The sequence below is a fragment of the Bradysia coprophila genome, unplaced genomic scaffold (assembly GCF_014529535.1).
Source record: "Bradysia coprophila strain Holo2 unplaced genomic scaffold, BU_Bcop_v1 contig_138, whole genome shotgun sequence".
NCBI lineage: Eukaryota > Metazoa > Arthropoda > Insecta > Diptera > Sciaridae > Bradysia > Bradysia coprophila.
In genome coordinates this window covers 9,363,343-9,386,325 of record NW_023503409.1, presented here as the reverse complement: position 1 = coordinate 9,386,325, position 22,983 = coordinate 9,363,343, and the positions used below count along the sequence as shown (strand labels likewise).

At 38.5% G+C, this 22,983-nt stretch overlaps 4 protein-coding genes across 9 annotated transcripts; 2 read left to right on the top strand and 2 right to left on the bottom strand.

Moving 5' to 3' along the window:
- Positions 1–79: 79 nt before the first annotated feature.
- Positions 80–7,786, bottom strand: LOC119074036 (monocyte to macrophage differentiation factor). 2 transcript variants are annotated; one of them, XM_037179982.1, is made up of 8 exons: positions 7,531–7,786; positions 4,063–4,268; positions 3,286–3,476; positions 3,172–3,216; positions 2,972–3,098; positions 2,849–2,906; positions 2,676–2,783; positions 80–2,608 (listed from the first exon to the last, which is right to left on the bottom strand). In XM_037179982.1, the coding sequence occupies exons 1-8, from the start codon at positions 7,535–7,537 to the stop codon at positions 2,505–2,507; spliced, it is 846 nt and encodes a 281-aa protein (XP_037035877.1). In that variant the 5' UTR covers positions 7,538–7,786; the 3' UTR covers positions 80–2,504. The 2 variants fall into 2 exon arrangements, with proteins under 2 accessions (XP_037035877.1, XP_037035876.1); XM_037179981.1 differs by lacking the exon at positions 7,531–7,786 and adding an exon at positions 4,684–4,708.
- Positions 7,787–8,666: 880 nt separating this feature from the next.
- LOC119074001 (translation initiation factor eIF-2B subunit delta) lies at positions 8,667–12,359 on the top strand. Of its 5 annotated transcripts, XM_037179934.1 has the most exons (8): positions 8,668–8,759; positions 9,452–9,492; positions 9,900–10,655; positions 10,692–10,953; positions 11,009–11,229; positions 11,298–11,783; positions 11,844–12,024; positions 12,091–12,359. In XM_037179934.1, the coding sequence occupies exons 2-8, from the start codon at positions 9,472–9,474 to the stop codon at positions 12,300–12,302; spliced, it is 2,139 nt and encodes a 712-aa protein (XP_037035829.1). In that variant the 5' UTR covers positions 8,668–8,759; positions 9,452–9,471; the 3' UTR covers positions 12,303–12,359. The 5 variants fall into 5 exon arrangements, with proteins under 5 accessions (XP_037035830.1, XP_037035829.1, XP_037035825.1 ...); XM_037179930.1 differs by having other exon boundaries at positions 9,900–10,953; XM_037179933.1 differs by having other exon boundaries at positions 9,900–10,958; positions 11,023–11,229.
- LOC119074002 (FACT complex subunit Ssrp1) lies at positions 12,349–15,300 on the bottom strand. The gene is made up of 10 exons (XM_037179936.1): positions 15,131–15,300; positions 14,482–15,059; positions 14,105–14,415; positions 13,966–14,023; positions 13,612–13,903; positions 13,344–13,528; positions 13,144–13,276; positions 12,899–13,075; positions 12,615–12,833; positions 12,349–12,553 (listed from the first exon to the last, which is right to left on the bottom strand). Exons 1-10 carry the CDS (start codon positions 15,179–15,181, stop codon positions 12,425–12,427), a joined length of 2,133 nt encoding a protein of 710 aa, XP_037035831.1. The 5' UTR covers positions 15,182–15,300; the 3' UTR covers positions 12,349–12,424.
- Positions 15,301–18,754: 3,454 nt separating this feature from the next.
- On the top strand, positions 18,755–22,651 carry LOC119073996 (transitional endoplasmic reticulum ATPase TER94). The gene is made up of 8 exons (XM_037179923.1): positions 18,755–18,923; positions 19,482–19,841; positions 19,903–19,988; positions 20,052–20,158; positions 20,229–20,394; positions 20,507–21,643; positions 21,712–21,998; positions 22,128–22,651. Exons 1-8 carry the CDS (start codon positions 18,907–18,909, stop codon positions 22,377–22,379), a joined length of 2,412 nt encoding a protein of 803 aa, XP_037035818.1. The 5' UTR covers positions 18,755–18,906; the 3' UTR covers positions 22,380–22,651.
- Positions 22,652–22,983: the final 332 nt, after the last annotated feature.

Here is a 22,983-nt window from a genome sequence, read left to right as displayed (position 1 = left end):
TTTGCTAGCCTAAAATCCGGCAAACCATAAATACACATTGTCGCAGGTCGTTTAAAAATTAAAATTCGCTAACATTTCCGGTAAGAGCACACATTTAAGTATAAAAAAATAATTATTTTTGTTTCGATTCACCTTCCTTATTAATGTCAAACGTTTCAGCTTATCACAATTAAATAAAATTTGAGTTAAGATTGATTTCTGTTTCGTCTGATTTTGTTGGTCAAATAACCGCGGGGTTGGTAAAACTTCATTTCGGAGAAATGGTTGCTTTAGTGAAACCAGAGTTTCATAAGATTTTCCGTTACTTGAATCGGTGGGGTAACAAGCTAAAGCTTTATAAACCAGTCTGTGCGAAAATGAGGTACATTAAGACATTTAAAGTCATCCGAATTCATTTCTCTGTTAGCTTCAGCTTCAATAACAGCTGTTCCACTCATACAGTCACTCTGATGCATGTATACGGTTTTATCACTACCACGCGAGCGAGTGTAACGATGAATTCCGTATAGAGACATATTAGCAGTAAGTTTGTATGAGTGGACCAGCTGGTAAAACGGTTGAAGTAATCTTGCACACAAATTTGGTTTCCATTAACTGTATTCCAGAATGCTTTGAGTTTCAGTCACCCCAACTCTCTACAAACGGCAAAATGCATGGAGAAAGTTTATGAAGCGCATTCTATTGTACAAATATTTCGTCACCTCAAACGCGTACTGCAAATTTCAATAGATACTCGCAAGCCCGTAGAAAATTTATTTAAACAGAACTTAAGATAAGTTTGTTTTTTTGTGGGTTCTGTTTGCTTCATTCGTTCCACACACAGTCAGCGACTTTCAAATAAGTGACGCATTTTGTGTTGTTAAGTCTTCAAACGGTTTTACCACTACTTTGTGTGTTAAATTGTGTGATATTTAACAGGATAAACATTTGAAAGCAGTTTTGCTTGTATGAGTGAAACAGCTGAAGCAGAATCCATCACTTATTTCAAAGTCGTCGACTGTATGTATGTACTTCATCCAATATGTTTAGCGTTCTCTTTCTTCCATTCCACACAGTCGTGTGAGTGAAACGACTCTCTGCTTTACGTTTCTCCGGACTACATGTGGAAGGATGAGGAAGAGATGAAAATTTGGAAGTTTATTTTGCTTCCGAAAAAAATACGAAAAGTTGCAAAAATCTGCACAAACTGGTCGATGAGGCTTGCTTTCGTAAATTCGAAATAGCGGCGTACTAAAAATGTCTCTCGGAATTTCTCACTTGTTGAATTTTGTTATTAGCAATAATCATTCGCACAATTATGAACAAGGCAATCGGCAAGGCTATGGGGTAAGAATTTCTTTTTTCCAGATTCATCTTTCACTCGAATTTATCAGAATAAATTAACATGAAAATGTTCAAGCCAAGTGTTTCGTAAATGTATGGATCGGCTCAATGATCAATGATGCGTTGAGTGGAAAAAAATCGCAAAAGAAAAATCCATAAAACTTTTTGGCAAAACGACAATTGAATCTTTTGTTGTAAGTATCGCTTAATGTTTTTGATACAAAATCTTGTACTTCTTTCGTTTAAATATTTTTGTTTTGCTATATAAAAGAACTCTAGCTAGAGATCATCATTCATATGAAAATGTTAACGTCATCATCATTGACAGATGATAAGTCGATTTCGTCAGTGCCGCACTGGCATTATACGCGTTCGGGCGATTCTCAAAGGGTCTTTTGATTTTTGTATAGATAAAGGGCAAGGAAGTGCCTCTTGAAAAATTTCTTCATACAACGCCCGAAGGGTTTTTTTTGAGCCAGTGCGGCACTGGCTTTAGTCGGATCATGAAAAGTCGACGAAAATGTTAAAACTTTCTAAGAAAAATATATTTTTTTCGGAGACACATTGTAAACGGATCAATAATTCTACTACAAAATTGGTTTTACTTATTAGGAACACTATAAATTCTAGTTATAATAAACAGAAACAAAAAAATTATGAAAATCATCATCCTGAATAAGAATTTGGCAATTTTTTCTACATTAAATGTTCGTTTCGTTTCTCATTTTGGTCTTAAATCACATGGTTCAATATCGCATATATTGTCACTTGAAATTGATTTAAGTCAAGCTGGAGAAATCTTATATCGTTTCCTCACCACATTATACTCATCACTACTGACCGACCAAGCACAATATTATTGTATACCCTGATGTTTACTATCTACGAAATAATAATAAAATAAAAAAGTTTTACCTTTTCGTTTGTCATGAAAACTTGTACATTAATCATCATTAGAAGAGCGTTACGTTTTTTCTTCTTCTCCTTCTCCGTATCTTTTTTTTTTTTAAATAATTACGCTAGCCCCTAATCTATAAATAATAATTTCATTACTTTCTCACAACTTAAACTACATCTGGTATAATCGGATCGATTGGTGCAATGGCAACCAATACGCTTTCACACAATTTACTCCGTTAAACATCGATTCACTAATTAGGTGGTACCGTTCCATTCAAAGGCTATATGTCGCTGGGAAACAGATAATTCAAAATTGCAAAGTAATGAAACGATGCTGCGATTACGACAAATAGATGCCAGATTGCATGGGCCATCGGTATCGAGCCTGAAGCGGGGGAGAAAAAAAATTAAACAATTTTTCAGACAATTCAATTCTGAAATGTGACACTAACCATCCGCCTTGAAGAAGAATATTCCGATCAGATACATTAATCCGCCCATTTTCAGTTCGGACATACCGCTAAATTCGTGTCCCAATGTTATAATTAATATCGATGGGCCTGTTAAACGAATGATGGCGTTACACATGGATGTCAAGTTACTACAATCAATTCCCCATTCTTACCTAGTCCCATTACAATGTACAGTAGGGTTTCCAAGCATTTGTACCGTTCGTGGTAGATCTGTGAATGTGAAGAGTGGAAAAAGTTTTGCTATGAAGACAATGGTTGGAGGTACGCCAACTTACTTGTTGATATAAAATTCCTAGAGCTGCGAGTAGCCACACAGTCCATTTCAACGAGAAAAATAGAAAACTTGAGTGGACCGTCGTGCTTAAACTCAACCATGGAAAGTATGAACCAGCAATGAAAATACTAGAAAATTAAACGAGAACGTAAATATTGTGGCACCATGACCAGCAACGAGAGTTACTACTCAAACACTTACTAAATCACAGCCCTATCACATCTATGCATCACATCCTTCAGTTGCCTGAATAGAGAAAATCGAAAAAATTTGAAAATGTCGCGTTTAGAGTGAAAATGCTTTCTGCTTCCTTACCTGTTATGGTTGCAATAAAAAACGCTATGGAAGATTGTTGAAACGATGAACAGTAAGGCAAGCGACGAACCATAAACAATGGCAACGACAATTTGGGAAGAGGAATGACTTCTCCACAGTAATTGTAATGCAGCATAAATCGCAGGAATGACCCATATTCCATGAGTAACCACATTGGCTATATGTTCAATCTGATGCAAAGAAACAATTTTCGATTTTCAAATTCGGAAATCGATTTTCAATTATCGATTTTGTCTGGGCTTTGTTAGCAGTCGCTTCAATTAAATTTCGTGCTGCTCATAATTGTCTTTTGAATGAAATATGTGAAAAGTTTGTTTCGATGTTTAGTTTACGTATTTCCGATTAGAGCACAACATATAATACGGTTAACACCCGAAATAAAACAAAAAAGTGAAAAGGTCACTGTAATCGGCACGATACCGTCACAAATGATCACGCACAAGCTCAGATGTTACTGTAAAACATGTAAGGAATGAAATTGATAAGCTGAGAAATAGTTGCGAGCGATAAAGTTAAAATTAGAAACTAATAAGAAAGCACGTGATGGAGACAGACACAGACAATTGGATTGCTAAAACGTTTTACTACCGCGGCAAGGGTGTGTGTGTATCTCACGACAATCTGTTGACAAAGTATTTTCGGTAAATTGAAAATAAAATCTTTTCCTGCACTTGATTCACCGGACATTCAGCCTTTAACATTTGCTATGGGTGACGATACTCCAGATGATAATAATTCACTTTAATCAAAACTCACCTCCGTCGGAACATAAGCTGTACGACCGTTCGCACGTTTATTCATCCATTTTATGTAGCGTAACTGATTCCACGGATCGTTCAGACTACTCGAAATTTTTAACCAAATTCGCCACGGGATGATACTTTCGACCATGGAATTCGTTTTGTGGCTTTCATCGTTGAATGAATTTGTTTGCGAATTGGCATTGTGGCCATCAACGTTGTCTGAAACCACAAAAATCAAAAAAATGTTAAAATAAAGTTGTTAGTCAAGTGCACAAGAAAATGAGAGAATAATTAACGTTGGGGTCAAGACAAGGAATTTTCTTTAACCCAATTGAAACAATAAGCGATTGTATGCATATTGACTATCGATAGTTACAATGTTATACGCGTGTCAACCTGTGGTGATTAAAATTTCATCAATGCAGCAACACAGAATTAAAATCGAAACTATTACACTTCTACTATTACATCATACGTAATTCACTCTATCTACAAACAGAAACACATTATCAGTATCACTATAGACATCAGCGACCCGTTACGACCGTATGAACGCATTTATTTGTAAGAAACACTATTATTACAGGCATTTACTTATTAACAGTCATTATATTTAATCATCTGCAATACGTACTTGACTGCATCGATATCTAATTGAACGAGAGAAGGAACGGAAAAAAAGTCAGTCACGCAAAAAGTGAATCCGTTGAAATTAATGACCGATCAAAGTTTCAATTCTACGTACTATTTCGGAATGCTTGGTATCTTGTAGCATTACGCTTTATTGATGAACGGTAGCATTTTGAATGTTGTGCCCGGCGGAAAATACTTTAGAGTTAGATTCACCATTTGTGACGGGTAATAGTTTGGTTTGCTCATTCCATTCTACAAACAACGATACACTTCGATGATAACGACAAGATTTGCACAAAAATGAACTCAATGATTGAACTCAATCAAACCTTAACAGATTATTAGCTCTTCCCTCCCCAACTGATCATCACGTACAGTGAATTTGAAAGAGACTTCTATCGAAACGGAAGTACTGTTTCGGCCTCAGAGTCCGGTGTTGGCCCTAGGACAGTATAGGACTGTCCATCATCCATCAGTTGTTCCACCGGCTCCTTTACAAGACAGCATAAATTTGCAACGTTGAACAGGTTGTTGACTATTTTATAAATTTGGAAACTTTGTCATCAGATGATGAAGGTGATAGAAATTGGAGTGCTTAGAAAAATCCCAAATCGGGTCTTTTATGTACATTGTACCTGAACACATTTTCATGTTTATCGACCTCTGCCTTGCGTTGCATCAACAAGCACTCAGAACTGAACTCTTCACCTTTGTATCGTTGTCCTAGTTATGTTATGGATTCTAGGGAAATTGTTTTTGGGTGGTTATTGACCTCGACCTCGGCTCAAATCACTTCTGTCATGTGATATATACGTGACGTGTAGTATCCTCCAAATCTAAATGTTAATTTCGTCGAAAGTTCATGATATTTGATATAGTGAAAATGTCGAGCCGCTATAGCATTTAAAAACATTTTGTCCGGTCTAAATGGTCGGCAAAGTGATTCTCTCTTCTTTAAGAGCGATAAGACAGCGATTACTGAACAAAAAAGCTTAAACGTGTATAGTGATACACTTGAAAACGACTGAAATCAGTGATAGCACAGACACTTTATCGTAAACAATTAACTCTGTTGTCGATTTGATTTCCCAAAGACTGGATTCGAATTCAAAGTTGAATGTGACATGCGACCGTTGACTGATAAAAATGTTAATCCAAATTTAACTTATAAATATTTCAATTAGTTGTACAGGTTTGACGATGCCACCGCAAGCTAAACGAATTTATTAATAACAAAATTATGAAAGATAATGAGACACGTCTGACAATAAATATATTCAAATTCAAGTTCGTATACAGTAAAAAATTATTTTCGTTGTAACGACTTATTTCGCGCCCATTAGAATTGATATTTTGTTGTTTTGAATGAAGAACTTGTGCGAGGAGCATAATTGCGTTCCGATAAATATGAGTAGAATTTCAACATCGACAGCATTGGTCTATAATTATACCTGTTTGACGTATCGTTTTCCTACCACATAATTGGATTATTTAACCCAGTTTGGTTGCATTGCAACATATATCTATTTTCCGCCATAATTATCGGAAAATGAATTTCAGGTTTAACCCTGACCTTTTAACCGTGTATTACAGATGCAACAGTGTAATTGTCGAGTCTGGTATAGGTCTCTTCCAAGGCCGTTCAAAATGTCAATCGTCATCCACAGAGAAGCCAACACAACATCACTTTGAAGTTTTAACGAACAAATTTGTTTAAGTTGCGGTTATGTTTGCTTCTATGGATGACGGTCGGTTGTTTTCGGCCAATACTCTCTCTAGCAAACAAACTCTCAGCTCTCTGTGTCAAATTCACACCTTATTTCTTTGTATTCTACAAAGACTATTCCACATTTTGACTGACTACGCTGTAATGTACATGTAAATTTCAAAGGCTACTTGATACTTTCACCACCTTAATAAAAGTAGTTTGGTTGCTAGAGATGGTATTGTTTCGGCCTGTCAAAATTCGTTTTTACCGTACGATGGAAGAAACCTATTTCTTTTTATCGAAATTGTATTCAACAGATTGATGCAAAATCTACTACTTCATCAGCAATATAAGACCACATTCGTCGTCGCTGACAAGTCTGGCCACCAAAAGGCCCACAGATTGAAATTTTCATAAAAAAATTGCAACCGCCTGGAAGTCCAGTAAGACTAGTCCAGGCCTGCCGTTGTCATAGTAATATATAGTCTTTTGAAAAAGGGCAAATATAGATGGCTTTCCATCTGCTAGTTTTATATTCATTTTCATTCCACCCTACCCATGAATGGTTTTATGACACTGTTGTCGTATCATGTCGAAGTGTGTTATATTTATGCTAAACATTTATATGAAACAACCAATTTGATTATAACGAGCTATTAGTTTTGGATAAAATGAAATATCTGTCTGCCGAGCTAAATATAATAGTTTGGTAACCTTTCGAATAATCGATGAGCGCACATCAAATTTATATATTCGTGGGTGAGAGAGTACCGAAAACGCATTGAAACAAATCGATTTTCGTATACCCGGAGACCAGCCTACCGTTGTGTATCTGCTACTGCTATATATAACATATACCTACACCTATATCGAATTTATAATGTTTATAATTAAAATTGAATTTCTATTCACGTCACATTAACCGAAGTTGTTTATGGAATAAATTTAAAAAAAGAAAATCGGGACAACGTGTGCAAGAAGGTAGTGCACAGTTCATCAGATAAAATCGCAATGTCTAAACGAATGGATTCGTTTTTCTTTTTCTTGGCCTTGCCACACAGATTTAGTGTTTGCTAATTTTAACAACCACAATGATTAAATACTCGGAAAAGAAACAACAAATTGCAATGCAACGCTTACCAAACATATATACAGGTGGCGTATGACAAACACAGAATTTAGAAATAAATAATCAAACTGTATGTTGACTAAACTATGGAGTTGTAATCACAAATATAAATGTTGACTGATACGAAGCTCTTTTTTTTCGTCCAGTTACACAGAAGCACACACTACTTTTCACGTTTAAAATAAAATGTTTTCTGTTCTGAACCACAGAAAACTTTATACCTCTAAAAACAGCACTTATATAAAAATGACAATGTTGACAGTCGCGCCGTATACACACCATAACTTACATGGAACCGCCACACAAAATAATATTATCAGCAGAGACGACGGTAGAAAACAGTCTAATAGAGAAAGAGAGGATACCATTCAATTTGGCGGCTCGATAAATTCTGCACGTGCTTTCATCACTTTAAAAATAGCTTAAGCAATGACGTAATGAAGGCCACGAAGACCGCACTCTCTCACCAGCAGAAAACACTTCACAATGAATGGAACACAATTTGTTCAACACTAGCCGTGTATACTTAGAACTGATTTTTTTACAGTCAGTTTAATACTTCTTCAGTATACCGGGATGTAAATTGCATTTTGTATCGCTGAAATGTCTGTGTAATTTTTTATTCATCGTGCTGAAAACGACGGCTTTCGACGCATACAGTATATATCAATACAGTGTTTATGGAGAGCGATTTTTGACCACTTTGTTTAAACTGGTCTCGGGGTCACACGTCAAAATGAGAGAAATCACATACAAATTTAAACTGGCCTTAACTCTCAATTTCTTTTCTCATTGATGAATATTTGACAGCTGACCCCGAGACCAATTAAATTTAACTGGTTTTCGCTCTCCTTAAACACTGTATTGTTTTAACTCGTCAGGAACTCACTCAGCAAATTCGGCCAGTCAAAACGAAATTCTGAAAGACGGTACATACTTAATCTACTATTGCTCCATGCCGGCTTAATTAGTAGTGTACATGGCTTGCTTGAAATCGTTGTAGTATACCGCACTGTTCCTATCAAAATATATGTCAGACAGATCAAAAATGATTTGAAAGAAGAAACCAACGATTTGAATAAACGTCATTCCATGCGGCAGCTCTAAGAAAATGTAATTTATCAATGGTTCGATGCGTTCTGGGGCGATTTTGTTTAGGGTCTACGTCAATGAAAATCTAAGAAGAATTGATTACTAGAATCTGTCCAGTCTGTCACGTCCATAAAAAGTTTCTACAGAGGTAAATTCGGGATTTCATTGCTTTCATCGCTCATTTAAATCAGATTTCATTGAGAGTTTCGTCGATTTTGCATTATTTATCGTTAAAACAATTTTGTAAATAAAATTTTTGGAAGGTGAGCGATACAGAAACCGATTTGCTGTTTCGTATGGTGATCCTCTGATTTCACTCGCCCAATTATTTTGAAATGCATTCCAATGTATACACAGAGTGATCCAGGACTCAACTGACTAATTATTTTGATGAATTTCATCGATGTTGAAATTCTCTAGCGGAAGCTATGTTTCGTATTCGAAGTAGATCGTTTGCCAGCTATGCAAATTGCTCCACCAATGTAAACAATTTCAAATTAAAATCAGAACACTGAGACACATTGTCCCTTACTTTTAGATCAATTTTAATTGAATGTATAGGGAGTCCTGTTGCGGACTTGAGTTTTATTTCCTTCGCCTCCAAACACCACTTTGATTTATCGAAAGATAATCCGTAAACGGAAGCAAGACAGACATAAATAGTGTGAAAATTCTAAGTTCGAAATGAGATCCTTAAAATTTGAATTCAAGAATCCACTGGAGTCTCTGAAGGTTCACGAGATCGTTGTTTCTACAATAGTTTCCTGTTCCATACTACGTTTCACAGCCCCTGAACCGCTCAAATTGAAAATGTTTACTAAATATTATGACTGTTTTTAGCCAGCAATTTCTAGTTTGATATGGAAGCCACAGAACAACAGGTATACATCAAAAATGTAACTTGAATTTAGCGTTTCTTTATCGATGTCATTATTCATTGCACTCGCATACTAGTTAATCTATTTAACCTTTTACAAATGGCCGGCGAATCATCAAACTCTGTTACTTCATACGTTTAAATAGCCGGCGTCGTGGTTGTCAAGAACAGATGACTAGCTCGCCGTTTCTAAAAGGTTACCGCTTAAATGTTTGCCTAATGTATCATCGAACTATTCGAAGTAACCGTAGGATTAAATCGATCTTAAGTTTTCAGAACTTCTAGCCATTGGTGTACAAAGATCGATTATCATCAGACAGCTTGCGTCATGTATTTTATTCTCGACTTTCTTTAGCTAGCTGACGTTGTTATTGAATTTCGTTGTTTTAACAGCTAACTGTTTAATTACAGAACTCTCCTGTGCAACAGTGTGCCACCTCAGAAACACAACAGAAACAATCGAGACGGAAACGTCGCTACGGTCGCAAGCGAAAATCTACAAATCCCAGCACCGATAACTCAGCTTCAACCGATCCTAATACAGTAAACTCAAACGAAAATCCAGCTGTACCGAGTTCCGTGGATAATCCGACCAAATCGAATCCCGTTTCACCACAACGAACATACAACAATCAGCAACCGTTGTTCAAAGACAGTAAACCACTTGACAATCCACTCAGCTCTCCATCGAAAGTATCGGGAGAAATACGAAAGACGCCTGCGGATCGCCCATTTAGTAATAACATTTCGAGAAGTTATATGGACAAAATGAAACGGGTGGATGAGGAGAAAAGTCGTGAGGGCGTTTTGGTGGAGCGAGAGGCAAGACGTTTGTCCAAGCAAAAAGAGCAAGACAAAGCGAGAAATATTGGCAATGTCTCACCGATGAAATCAGTGCCTAAACCTGAGCCAAAGGTTGAAGAGAAAGTCGGTGATGTGGTCAATCAGACGCCATCGACAACACCTGTACAAAACGCAGGTGGAAATGCTCGACCTAGCGACAAGAGTCGTGAAGAAATCATGGCTGAACGAGAGCTGAAAAAGCAGGCCAAATTAGGGAAGAAAAATAAAGGAGCGACAGAAGCTGCACCATCGAATGAAAGTGCCACACCGACAGCGGTAGGTGGAAATGATCAGCCTGGTGAGCAGAGTGAAAAAAGTCGCGAAGATATCATGGCTGAGCGGGAGCTGAAAAAGCAGGCCAAATTAGCGAAGAAAAGTAAAACGACAGAAGCGGCACCAACAAATGAAACTGCCACAACGACGGACTCGATAGTGAAAAAACTGGAGAACGCAACCATCTCGGAGAAGCCAGCCTTAACTAAAGCGGAACGCCGTGAAAAGCAAGAAGCACAAAGAGCTGCTAAAGCAAAACTATTAGCAGAAAAAACGACAAAGGGACAACCATCTGGCCAATCGACAGAAACTAAATCGAAACCGGACAAAGTGGAAAAGGCAAAGGAAATATCGGTAAGAATTCTTGGCATTCATTTCCCAAGCTCCTTAGGTTCTACAATATTTTTGGTCATTTCAGCCGTCGACCAAAAAACCGGTTTCTGTTAAATTACCTCAACACAAAGTCAAATTATTCAATCATCTCTATGCGGACAAGGCTCCCGAAAAGTTTATCAACTCCAACGCAATTCATCCGGCTATTGTTAAATTAGGCGCACAATTTGCAAACGGAAATATTGTCGGTTCGAATGCGAGATGTATTGCCTTCATGGAGCGTATAAAAAAGGTTTTTCAGTCTTTCAGTCCATTCCATGGAGCGTAGATTTACCGTTCAATATTCTCCACTCTAAACAGGTGATTGAAGACTACAACACACCGTCACAAAAGGAATTCGGTCGTGGCCTTGAAGCGATTCTTCATCCGTGCGTCAATTACTTGCAACAATGTCGTCCCTTGTCGGTGTCAATTACGAACGCATTGAAATTCATCAAGTGGCAAATATCACAACTTCCAGCCAATCAAACGGATGCCGAATCAAAGGAGCATCTACTCGAATCGGTGGACACTTACGTGCGAGATCAAATTGAAAAAGCCGCCCAGGCAATTAGCATCTTTGTTCAGGAGAAAATATCCAACGGCGATGTTATTCTGACATTCGGATGCTCTTCGTTAATATGCCACATCATCGAGGAGGCGCAGAAGCGAAACGTAGACTTTAGCGTTATAGTTGTGGACTCACGGCCACACCACGAGGGACAAGAGATGCTTCGCAGATTGGTGGCTCTTAAAATTCGATGTACCTTCGTACTGATCAATGCAATTGGATTCGTTATGCCAGACGTAAGTCGTTGGAGATTCTTCTCACTTTTCATAATTTAACGGCTCAAATGGTTCAATTAGGTCACGAAGGTACTGTTGGGAGCTAATGCCTTACTAGCTAATGGGTACGTGATGTCTCGAGCTGGAACTGCCCAAGTGGCTCTTATGGCGAAATTTTATAATGTCCCGGTGTTGGTGTGCTGCGAAACACACAAGTTTAGTGAACGTGTCCAAACCGATGCGTTTGTATTTAACGAAATAGGTGCGCAGACCGTCCAATTTCCAGCTCCTCAATGTGATTAACGAAAATTTGTGTTTTTTCTTGCAGGAAATCCTCAAGATCTAGTGCTAACGACGGGTAAGTCCACGTCGAACGAAATGCAAAATTGGAAATCGATGTCACACCTAACGCCACTCAATCTACGGTATGACGTAACACCGCCCGAACTAGTTGCTGCTGTTGTCACCGAATTAGCTATTTTACCTTGTACAAGTGTGCCAGTCATACTTCGAATTAAGCCATCCGAAATCGGCTACTAGCCGGTGGCGTTTATGTGTCGTTTTCTTGTTGATCGATAAATGAAAATTATGACAAAATCCATTGGTTTTATTAACGAAAAGTGTCTGCACGGACAATGCACCAAAACTTAATACTGAAACACTTAATCGCTATCCTCGCCAGTTGATTCTTCTTCTTCGTCATCATCTTCTTCCTCTTCCTCGTCGTCGTCGTCATCATCTTTACTGCTCTTCTTGGAGCTCTTCGATGATTTATCATTCTTGTCCTGCACCTGTGAGTGAATGAGTTTCATGAAAATGCTGAAACACCAGAATGTCTGTTCAACAACCCACCTTTGCCACCTTCTTTTTGGATCCTTTGGTATCAGAGTCACTTGAGTCATCATCGGAAATGTATTCCTTGCTCTTAAAGCCCCCCTTGTTAGTGCCAGGACTTTCATGTTTCCGTTTCGCTGGACTCGACTTTTCACCACCGGATGTCGATGATCCTTTGAACTTTTTCATCTCATCAGCATACCGTTCCTTGTCTTTATTCGCTTTCTGCTCCCATTCCTGCAATTAAATAGGAAAAAATTCAATTTTCTGAGAATGAATTCGCGTTGAATGAATCGCCTTACCGATTTGTCTTTGAGTTCTCGCCACATTTCACCTCCTTTCTTGGAAATTTCTGTCACTTTGATTCCGGGATTTTCATTTTTGATTTGTTCGCGTTTCTCGTTGATAAATATCAGGAACGCCGTCTGTGCTCGTTTTGGCTGACCTTCGACTCGTTTGGATTTCGACTTTTTCGATTTCTGAAATGTTCCGAAGGGAAAATGATTCGTTTGATGCATTCCAGGCTTCTGAATCCACATCTACTCACCGATTCCGACGGTTCCTTCTTGTCTCTCTTCTTCTCCTTCCGTTCCTTTTTCTTCTCCTTCTTCTTTTCACTAGCTTTGTTATCCGATCCACCTTCTTCATCCGAGTCTGATGTGGAAACGTTACTGTCGAATCTGTGAAAAGAGGATTGCCGTTGAACAACAACCGAATTGGGTGTGACATCACAAGAAATTGTCTTACTCTTCCGCCACGTCGTCATCATTCTGTTCGCCAGGGTTGAAATCTTCATCGGTCGATTCGTCTGAATCTCCACCGTCATCATCGGAATCACGTTCCTTAGCCTCGGCTTTGACTCGAGCCAAATATGCGTCCGGTTCATTTTCATTGTCCGAATCACCGAAATCGTCTTTGTAGCTGGATTTATCCTGAAATTCATCGAACAATAGGCACGTTCACTAAATGGTTCAACGAACTCTGAGCTACAGTTGGTGCGGACGGCGTAACTTACATTTTTGCCGGTATTTTTCACATGAATCTTCTTTGCATTGATGAAGTCGAACAGTTTGGAGTATTCTTCCTTTTCGATGCTGCTGAATGTGTGCACGGTGTTCGATTTGAGTTCGATTTCGAAATCGAAACTACGTGTCGATCCACCACTTCGGGCAAAATTGACGGAAGCAATTTCCTCAAAGCGTATGTGAATCGGTGGTTTGTGAACGTACATGAAGCCTCTCTCCAAGGGATATAGCAGACCAGCTGCAGCTTTGAACGAACATCCTATGGCAGGTGTACCAGTGTGACTGAAACGGTAAGTTTAATCTTGAAGTGTCTTTCAGCATAGACTTGAAGCCTTTGCACTTACCCTACAAAGCTTCCAGGCCCAGTAAGCTTACGATTTATGAGAACTTTCATCACCTTGCCTGTGGAATTTCAAGCGCATTAGAACGACTTAGTTAGATTAAAATAGTAATTTGTAGGACGTGAAGTTGCAATTAGCTCACCCAGCACTTCATAGACTGGTCCAGACAGATCTTTCGTGAGTTTATCTTCGTATTTCTCCTTGAGTTCGGTGTCCGTGAATGGTAGCTCGATTGAGGTTTCTTCTTCCATCGAAAACAGCAGCACAAGATAATGGTAGCGGGTTTGACCTTGTTTTATTGGCGGATCCAGCGACAAAACGAAAAACATTTGCCGATTGTCTTTGTGCGGCAACAAAAACAAACGCAACACCGTCGACATGGGAATTTTGTAGTCGAACGTTTTGCCGTGAAGTTGAAAGAATGTTTGGAAGATTTTGATGTCGTACCGACCACTGTATGGCAACGGGACAACAGTAAATTAGTCACTTGTTACCGAGACGGAAATTCATTTCACTTACCGCGGTGTCAGACATTGAATTTCTCTAAATATAGCAATGGCATCGCCGGACACGGATATAACCGATGCCTGTTTCATTACGTTTTGGTAGAACGCATCGACCGGTTCGATTTCTGAAGATTCGGATGCAGGAATGTGCATTCTCATTTCCATCAGGCTGACCGGAGCGTCGTCGTTCTGATGGAACTCAATGGTTACCTCATTTTTGCCAGTGGTGCATTGCGACACATGTTGTAATGGTATTTCGAAGCTCGTTTTCTTATCACAATCGAAACTCAGCACGGAGCCAGTGAAATGAACTGTTCCCCAGTTCCATCCTTTCAACGACAATTCCTTTTCCAAGCAGTCCTTGTTGTAGGTGGTCTTGAAGAATTTGGAAATCTTCTCCTCGTCACCAGATTTGAAACCGGTGTACCGATGAAGGTTTCCGTTTTTCATGAACAGGCGAATGCCGAAAAAGCCGACGAAACGCTGATAGTTAGCCAATTCCACGTCGTCAGCAAGAATTTGTTCGACTTTTCCGGTTTTCGAATTTTTGAAGATGATATTCTGGTCGGTGAGTTTTAAGCGACCAGAAGTCTGTGACAAAAAACATGTTGTTTGTTTGCATTGGAAACTTTTGATGTGTACAGCATATTCAGTTACGTTACCATGCTCCCCTTGACTTCGGCCATAATATCCGAAAACTCCAAAATGTCCATGGTTACGCTTCTACGTTGCCTTCGATTAAATTTATGAAATTTATGTGAAACAAAATCAACAGCAGATCTTTCGTTGTTTGAGTTGATGTTTTAGGTTAGGTAGCGCGAAAATGCCATTCGCAATATGAAGAGCCGCCGCAAGTTGTTTTAGCACAAACTGTCCCAAGTAGCATTCAACGGTTAAAATTCGGTTGTGCAACTGTTATTACACCGCGGTTATAAAATATTTGAAGATAACTAAAAATAACTAATTAGTTGTCGCAACGTTGCTACAACGTTGCAATAACGGTTGTGCAACGGTTTTTGCCCAGTTGCGAAAGTTGTACGATTCTAGTAACGAATTGGTTGTAAGACGGTTATTACAACGAATTGGTTAAAGTTGTAAAACGGTTGTATGACCGACGTAGGACTTATAAATCACATTTGAAAATTCGATACCGTCTTACTTATTAGTTGTACTACCGTTTCACAACTTTTTCGTTTATCATTAAATTCAGCTTATAGCTACACTTTCAAGAACACGTTTTATCTGGAAAATTGTATGTGCAATATTCGTAAATCAATTTACATTATTTATGCACTGAAAAGATGTTTTTATGCACAGCAATTCAACTGATTTTTGTATTATTATTTATTATCATTCATCATTTGGTGCGTAAATAAAGTAAGGTGAATTGTTCTTATTTTATTTTACGGTTCGATTTTAGTCAACAATTCAGTCAGTCACACGTTTTTCCACTCGTTTTTCTACATCTTTGATAATTAGCACTGTATTGTCTTAATGCCAATTCAACAAAGTTTTATCCATCAATTTCACTTTTATTGTAAGATACTGTTGTCGACCCTAACTCCTATCAAGAGACCTAACAAATAACATAAAGAAACCTAACGTCGACAACAGCGGCAAACAAAACTAGTGAAATTGATCAATAAAATGTTGATTTACGAATTGATCATTCGCATCAAAAAGTTTTTTATTTTTAAATGATCAAAGACACTATGTTCATTCAAAATTTAAGTTTAAAAAAAATCTACGCGTTCAAATTAGTTTTATAAAAATAAAATTTAAATTAATTCATTTTTGCACTGACTGCGAAATCGCACCTTGTCAGCACCTTGTCAGTTTGCTGTCTACTGAAATGTATGGAATTTATGAAATTTTTATTTTTTTTGGTTGGTACCATTTGCTATGCAGTAAGTGAATATTAGCGCGAATACTTTGAATATGTAGTTTCAATTTGATTTATAAAAAAATTAAAACAATATTTACCCATGCCGTAGAAGTACTTTTGTCTTATAAAATCATAATTTATCGAAATAAAATAAAAAGTCCTGAATGCGAATGATTAATTGGCAATAAGTTAGAAAAATACGACAATTCACAAAGTATTCACAATTTTCAGCACAAACATTCTTCAAATTTCATTGTTTCACATAGTGACATCGTATGAAAACTGAAACACTAAAGCATAAAAAGTGTCTCATAGATAGGTATATATTCCGAGCGAACTTTTTAGCATGACATCTTGATTCCAACTGACGCAAATTTGCAAATGCATTAGTTGCTCAACCGTTTTACGACGAATTAGTGAAAGAGATTTCCTCAACTTATTGGTTGCATAACGGTTAATTGACGAATAAGTTTTTGGCAAAAATTATCTATTCACTTATTCGTTTATTAACGGTTGCACCACTAATTCGTTAAAAATTGAATGATAACGAATTAGTTGTGAAACGGTTATATAACGAATAAGTTATTTTGAGCATAACTTATTCGTTACATAACCGTTGGACAACGAAAAAGTTTGCAACGAATAAGACATTTTCCAACCGCGGTTATGAAATGCTACTTGGGCGTCAGTTCAAAGCCAGTAATTTTCCATATTTTGTTCAAATTTCAATTTGTAAGCGGGCTGTGAAGGTTAGGAAAGAACAGATTAAGACCATCGGGAACATGTTGTCAACAAAAGGAGCGTAAATAGAGTCGTTTCACTCAAACGTACGTGTAGAATCTGTAGAACTGAAGAGACGTAAAGACAAGCGCTACTAATATGTGAAGGAATGCAAGTGGCATGAATAGATCTGATGAAACCAACGAAAATCAAAACCGTATGATGAGTTCAGTTTAAGACACCAACAAAAGCCAATGAATGTACAAACCAGATATGGTCTGTCCATACAAACCGGAGGAAATAGCGATTTGATATAAACAAACTCACCTTTCAATGAAAATCATTGAGAGGCGAGTTTGTCTATATGAAATCGCTATTTCCTCCGCTTCATACAAATTTTGACATTAGACCATACCAATAGGTATATAGAGTTTACTTTCATTGACGAAAGCTCTTGCTTGTCCTGCTGACAGATTCATTATAATGCGACATTATGGGGATTTAAATTTGCGTTTCTGTCATTACAAATTCTTCCTCTCATACTCTGAAGTGAGAGCAACGCAGTTATGTCCTGTATTGTGAATGATTATTATATTGTTTCAGTATTTTACATGGACCAACGGCCATTTTGTTTGTTTACTTCGGAGCGCACGCTTCGAGCTGTCATGTGTTTGCTATACAATATTTCGCCTATTTCGATTATTTTTCCATTACCTTTCAGCAAAAATCATCTTGCCCAGCCGCGGATTTGAACACGCGACCTCTCGATTATAAGTCGAGAGCTCTAGCACCAAAGCCACGGGTTCAGACAAAATGATATTTACTTCGAACGCTCTTATGTTGTGTAGTGTGCTAGATTGAATGTGTAGTGTGGTGTGTGAACATACGCATGCAAAATATAGAATATTTTGCGTTAGAATAAGGCCAAGGAAGCGAGGAATGTGGCTATTCTTTTGCATGAAAATACCAAGCATAAGCGTCGGCTATTGAGGTCCGATAGGCTTTTTTACAAGTTAAAAGTTCGTCACAAATCAAGAACTAACTACTGGCTTTTTCGCTTTTTGTGCAATTAAAATTGGAATCAGAAAAACTGAAGTCTATTCACCAAATAGCCCTTCTAAATGCGTTTGCTCTTAGGGCTGTTAGATCAGCGTTGGTAATGCATGTAACAATTCGGAATACAAAAGAGGCCACGATAGTAGCTTCGACTCGGAGTAGCAAACTGAAACCGAAAATTTTCAATTTTATACTTATTTACAGACACATAAAGCTAGGATCTGTTTAAAAAATAACACTCCGGTTGTGTGACAGCTGTCAAGTAAACAAAGGATCATTTTGATTCACCTGCCTTTGTTTAAATGTCATATAAACGGAACTATTTTCAAACCGGAGTACGATTTTTTTTCTAATTGGCAAACAAAATTCTAACTTGTCAAGAGAACAACCAATACGAATTTTGTTTCTGATGCAAGAAATTTGGTTCTTGAGGTAAACATGTAATTGATGCAGTGCAAGAGATTAAGTGGAAACGATAGGAACTATATTTTGTTTATCGTATTTTTCGTCATTTCTTTTTCACAGCGCGCTGAAATCAAATTTTTCCAATCCGCTCATAATTTTCGTTCGAATGTACTAAAAGTTTGATATGTGGCAACGTGTATCAACACCAATTTACTGGCTGGCAACCCTGGCAACTCTACCAGTGCCATTCGATTTGTGACTGTGAGTTTGTACTACCGCCGCTTTGTTCTCTACATCGAAAAATAATTGAAAATTTTCTTAAAAAACCCTGATCTTGTTTATCGTATTTGATTTATATAAAACAATTGAGTGATGGCTGATCAAAAATCGTAAGTAAAATCATGAAAAGTGCGGTAAATGCAGTCGATTTTTCCATTTCATTTGGGCGATTTCAAAATCGCCGACCATTGAACAATTTTTGTTCAATTTTGCTTGTCATGGTAACTTTTGTATGGGAGAGATTTTTTGGTTAGAAATTCAACAATCCCAATTTTCTTGAATAATTTACGATCGGAGAACCTTAGACGACGACGCGAAATTTATTTCGAATTTTCCAATGTAAAGCTTTTGTGAGTGTTTGAATAATTTGGAAAATATTCCGTTATATCCATGGTCGTCGATGTTCTTTGTTGTAGTTTAATTCAGAGACAAAATTGGGGTTGCGTGACATTCGGTTGGGCGAAGTTTTATGTCCGTTAGAAATTCGATCTGCATGAACTTTCGGTATTTTCTGAAGTTTTCGCCCAAAAGCTTCTAGAACTTATGCACCACAAAAATGATGAAATCGAATGACGTGGTGATTCACACACAGAAAACTAATATCTCGTTGCGATCAACACAATACTGCCCTGCATTTCCATTCCTAAATTTGGTTATTTCCTCCACAGTCCCGATGATCTGGCTACTGCTATCTTAAAACGCAAGGATCGTCCCAATCGTTTATTGGTCGAAGAAGCTACAAACGATGATAATTCCGTGGTTGCATTATCGCAAGCGAAAATGGACGAACTACAGTTGTTCCGCGGTGACACCGTGCTGTTGAAGGGCAAACGGCGTAAGGAAACCGTGTGCATCGTTTTGTCTGATGAAACTTGTCCGGATGAAAAAATTCGCATGAACCGTGTCGTCCGAAACAATCTTCGAATTCGTTTGGCTGACGTTGTTTCGATTCAATCGTGCCCGGATGTGAAATATGGAACACGAGTTCACATCCTACCGATCGACGACACAGTTGAAGGATTAACAGGGTGAGTTGATGAGAGTGAATCGATTTGTTCGGCTTGTTTCATGGGAAATTTTTGCTCCTAGGAATTTGTTCGAAGTGTACTTGAAACCGTATTTCCTTGAAGCCTACCGCCCCATTCACAAAGATGACACTTTCATCGTTCGAGGAGGTAAAACCTAATAAGTGAATCGCACCACGGTCTGCATTTCTGATCAAACTGTTTCTGTTCCAGGTATGCGATCCGTTGAATTCAAAGTCGTTGGCACCGATCCAGCTCCATACTGTATTGTTGCGCCTGAGACCGTCATCCACTGCGATGGTGATCCGATCAAACGAGAGGTAATAGAACCCGATGCCTTATGAAACCTTAACACATTTTCTGATTCCATTCTTTACTCGGACGAAACAGGAAGAAGAAGAAGCTCTGAATGCGGTCGGATACGATGATATTGGTGGTTGCCGTAAACAATTGGCTCAAATCAAAGAAATGGTTGAATTACCATTACGTCATCCGTCGTTGTTTAAAGTGATTGGTGTGAAACCGCCGCGCGGTATATTGATGTACGGTCCACCAGGTAAAGTTGTTGTTAACGTTATAGAAGGCAAACCTGAACTTTTATGTTTTGGGCTAATTGCTCTGCCTTTATTGGTCGTTCCTTAACCAAAAAAAAAATTAATTGTCCTCAGGTACCGGCAAAACTCTAATTGCTCGTGCTGTAGCCAATGAAACTGGCGCCTTCTTCTTTTTGATCAACGGACCGGAAATCATGTCCAAATTGGCTGGCGAGTCTGAGTCGAATCTACGAAAGGCCTTCGAAGAAGCCGAGAAAAATTCGCCGGCAATCATCTTCATCGATGAATTGGATGCTATCGCCCCCAAACGTGAGAAAACACACGGTGAAGTGGAACGTCGTATCGTGTCGCAGTTGCTAACCTTAATGGATGGCATGAAGAAGAGTTCACACGTCATTGTTATGGCCGCCACAAATCGCCCCAATTCGATTGATCCGGCTCTCCGTCGTTTCGGACGCTTCGATCGTGAAATCGATATTGGCATTCCAGATGCAACCGGTCGACTGGAAGTATTGCGAATTCATTCCAAAAACATGCGATTGGCCGATGACGTCGATTTGGAGCAAATTGCGTCCGAGTCGCATGGTCACGTTGGTGCCGATTTGGCATCACTCTGCTCGGAGGCTGCACTACAACAGATTCGTGAGAAAATGGACTTGATTGACTTGGAGGATGATCAGATTGATGCCGAAGTTTTGAATTCGTTGGCCGTTACAATGGAGAACTTCCGTTATGCAATGACCAAATCCAGTCCGTCTGCTCTGCGTGAAACTGTCGTTGAAGTTCCAAACACCACTTGGACCGACATCGGTGGTTTGGAGAACGTTAAGCGAGAACTCCAAGAATTGGTTCAGTATCCGGTTGAGCATCCAGACAAATTCTTGAAATTCGGTATGCAGCCGTCACGCGGTGTATTGTTTTACGGTCCACCTGGTTGTGGTAAAACTTTGCTGGCCAAAGCCATTGCCAACGAGTGTCAGGCCAATTTCATATCCGTAAAGGGACCAGAATTGCTGACAATGTGGTTCGGTGAATCCGAGGCAAATGTTCGCGACATCTTCGATAAGGCCAGATCCGCTTCGCCTTGCGTACTATTCTTCGACGAATTGGACAGTATTGCCAAATCTCGTGGCGGTAATGTTGGCGATGCTGGTGGTGCGGCTGATCGTGTTATCAATCAAATTTTGACTGAAATGGACGGTATGGGCGCAAAGAAGAATGTGTTCATCATTGGAGCGACGAATCGACCAGGTAAATGTCAAAATGCGAGGTTTGTGCAAGCCATATTGTGTGCTAAACGAATTTTCGTCTCTTTTCAGATATTATCGATCCGGCTATTTTACGTCCCGGCCGTTTGGATCAATTGATTTATATTCCACTTCCGGATGAGAAATCGCGTGAAGCAATTTTACATTCAAATCTACGAAAGAGTCCATTGGCTAAAGAGGTCGATCTGAACTACATCGCTAAAGTTACTCAGGGATTCTCAGGTGCTGACTTGACTGAAATTTGTCAGCGTGCCTGCAAATTGGCCATTCGACAGGCTATTGAAGCAGAAATTCGCCGTGAAAAGGATCGTGTAGAAAATCAACCTAGCGCCATGGATGTAAGTAACGATGCCCGTTGTTTTAGCGAGTTGAATATGCGTCCGAGTTTGGATGTTAATTCAGCGAATGCATTAGAAAACAGCCGTTGAATTTACAAAAAATTTCTATTTTTTCCTTCGGCAAAACAGATGGACGAAGAAGACCCAGTTCCAGAGATAACTCGTGCACACTTTGAAGAAGCTATGAAATTCGCTAGACGTTCCGTTTCGGACAACGACATTAGAAAGTACGAAATGTTTGCACAGACGTTACAACAGTCCCGTGGTTTTGGATCAAATTTCCGTTTTCCATCCGGTCAGAATTCATCGTCTCCAGGCGCCGGTCAAAGTCAACCGACCAACGATGCGGGAAATGCTGGTGACGATGATCTCTACAATTAGATTTGTTTTACACGAGTAATAGCAATTTTGTATTCGTCTTTCTTTATATATTCATTTTCACCCCGTTTTTCTTTTACTTCGACCAACAAATCGCAAGTCAAAATTGAACTGTTTTTCTTGATAAATGAAGTGAAGTGTGTGAACCCTACCGGTTATTAATTTGATAAAGATTCCTTTTACTTTTGTCGTTTCCGATGAACAAGAACAAAGCTAAAGCTTAAACGTACTTCACCGAATTTCTATTAGTTTAATATACTTATTGTAAGAACTTTTTTTTTGTTTAGTTTAAAGGGTTATTCATTCATAAAATAAAAATAAAAATTAAGAAATTACGCGGCTTTCATTTCATGCACCGAACAGAGATGACGTCACAGAAACTTCAATTGAATTCACAGGAATTTTTGTTTATTGAGGGAGACCAGAAACTGCGAAATATGAAATGAATCAAACCAAATTATGATTGATCCGTTTCCTGTAGTTGCTGAGTAAGAAGCAGGGCCTATTTTAGGGAATTAAAATTCCCGAAAATTCAAAAATTTTATTTGTTCGTGAATCTTAAGAATGAACATTCAAAATTGACATGGTCGAAAACAGCTAAAAAATC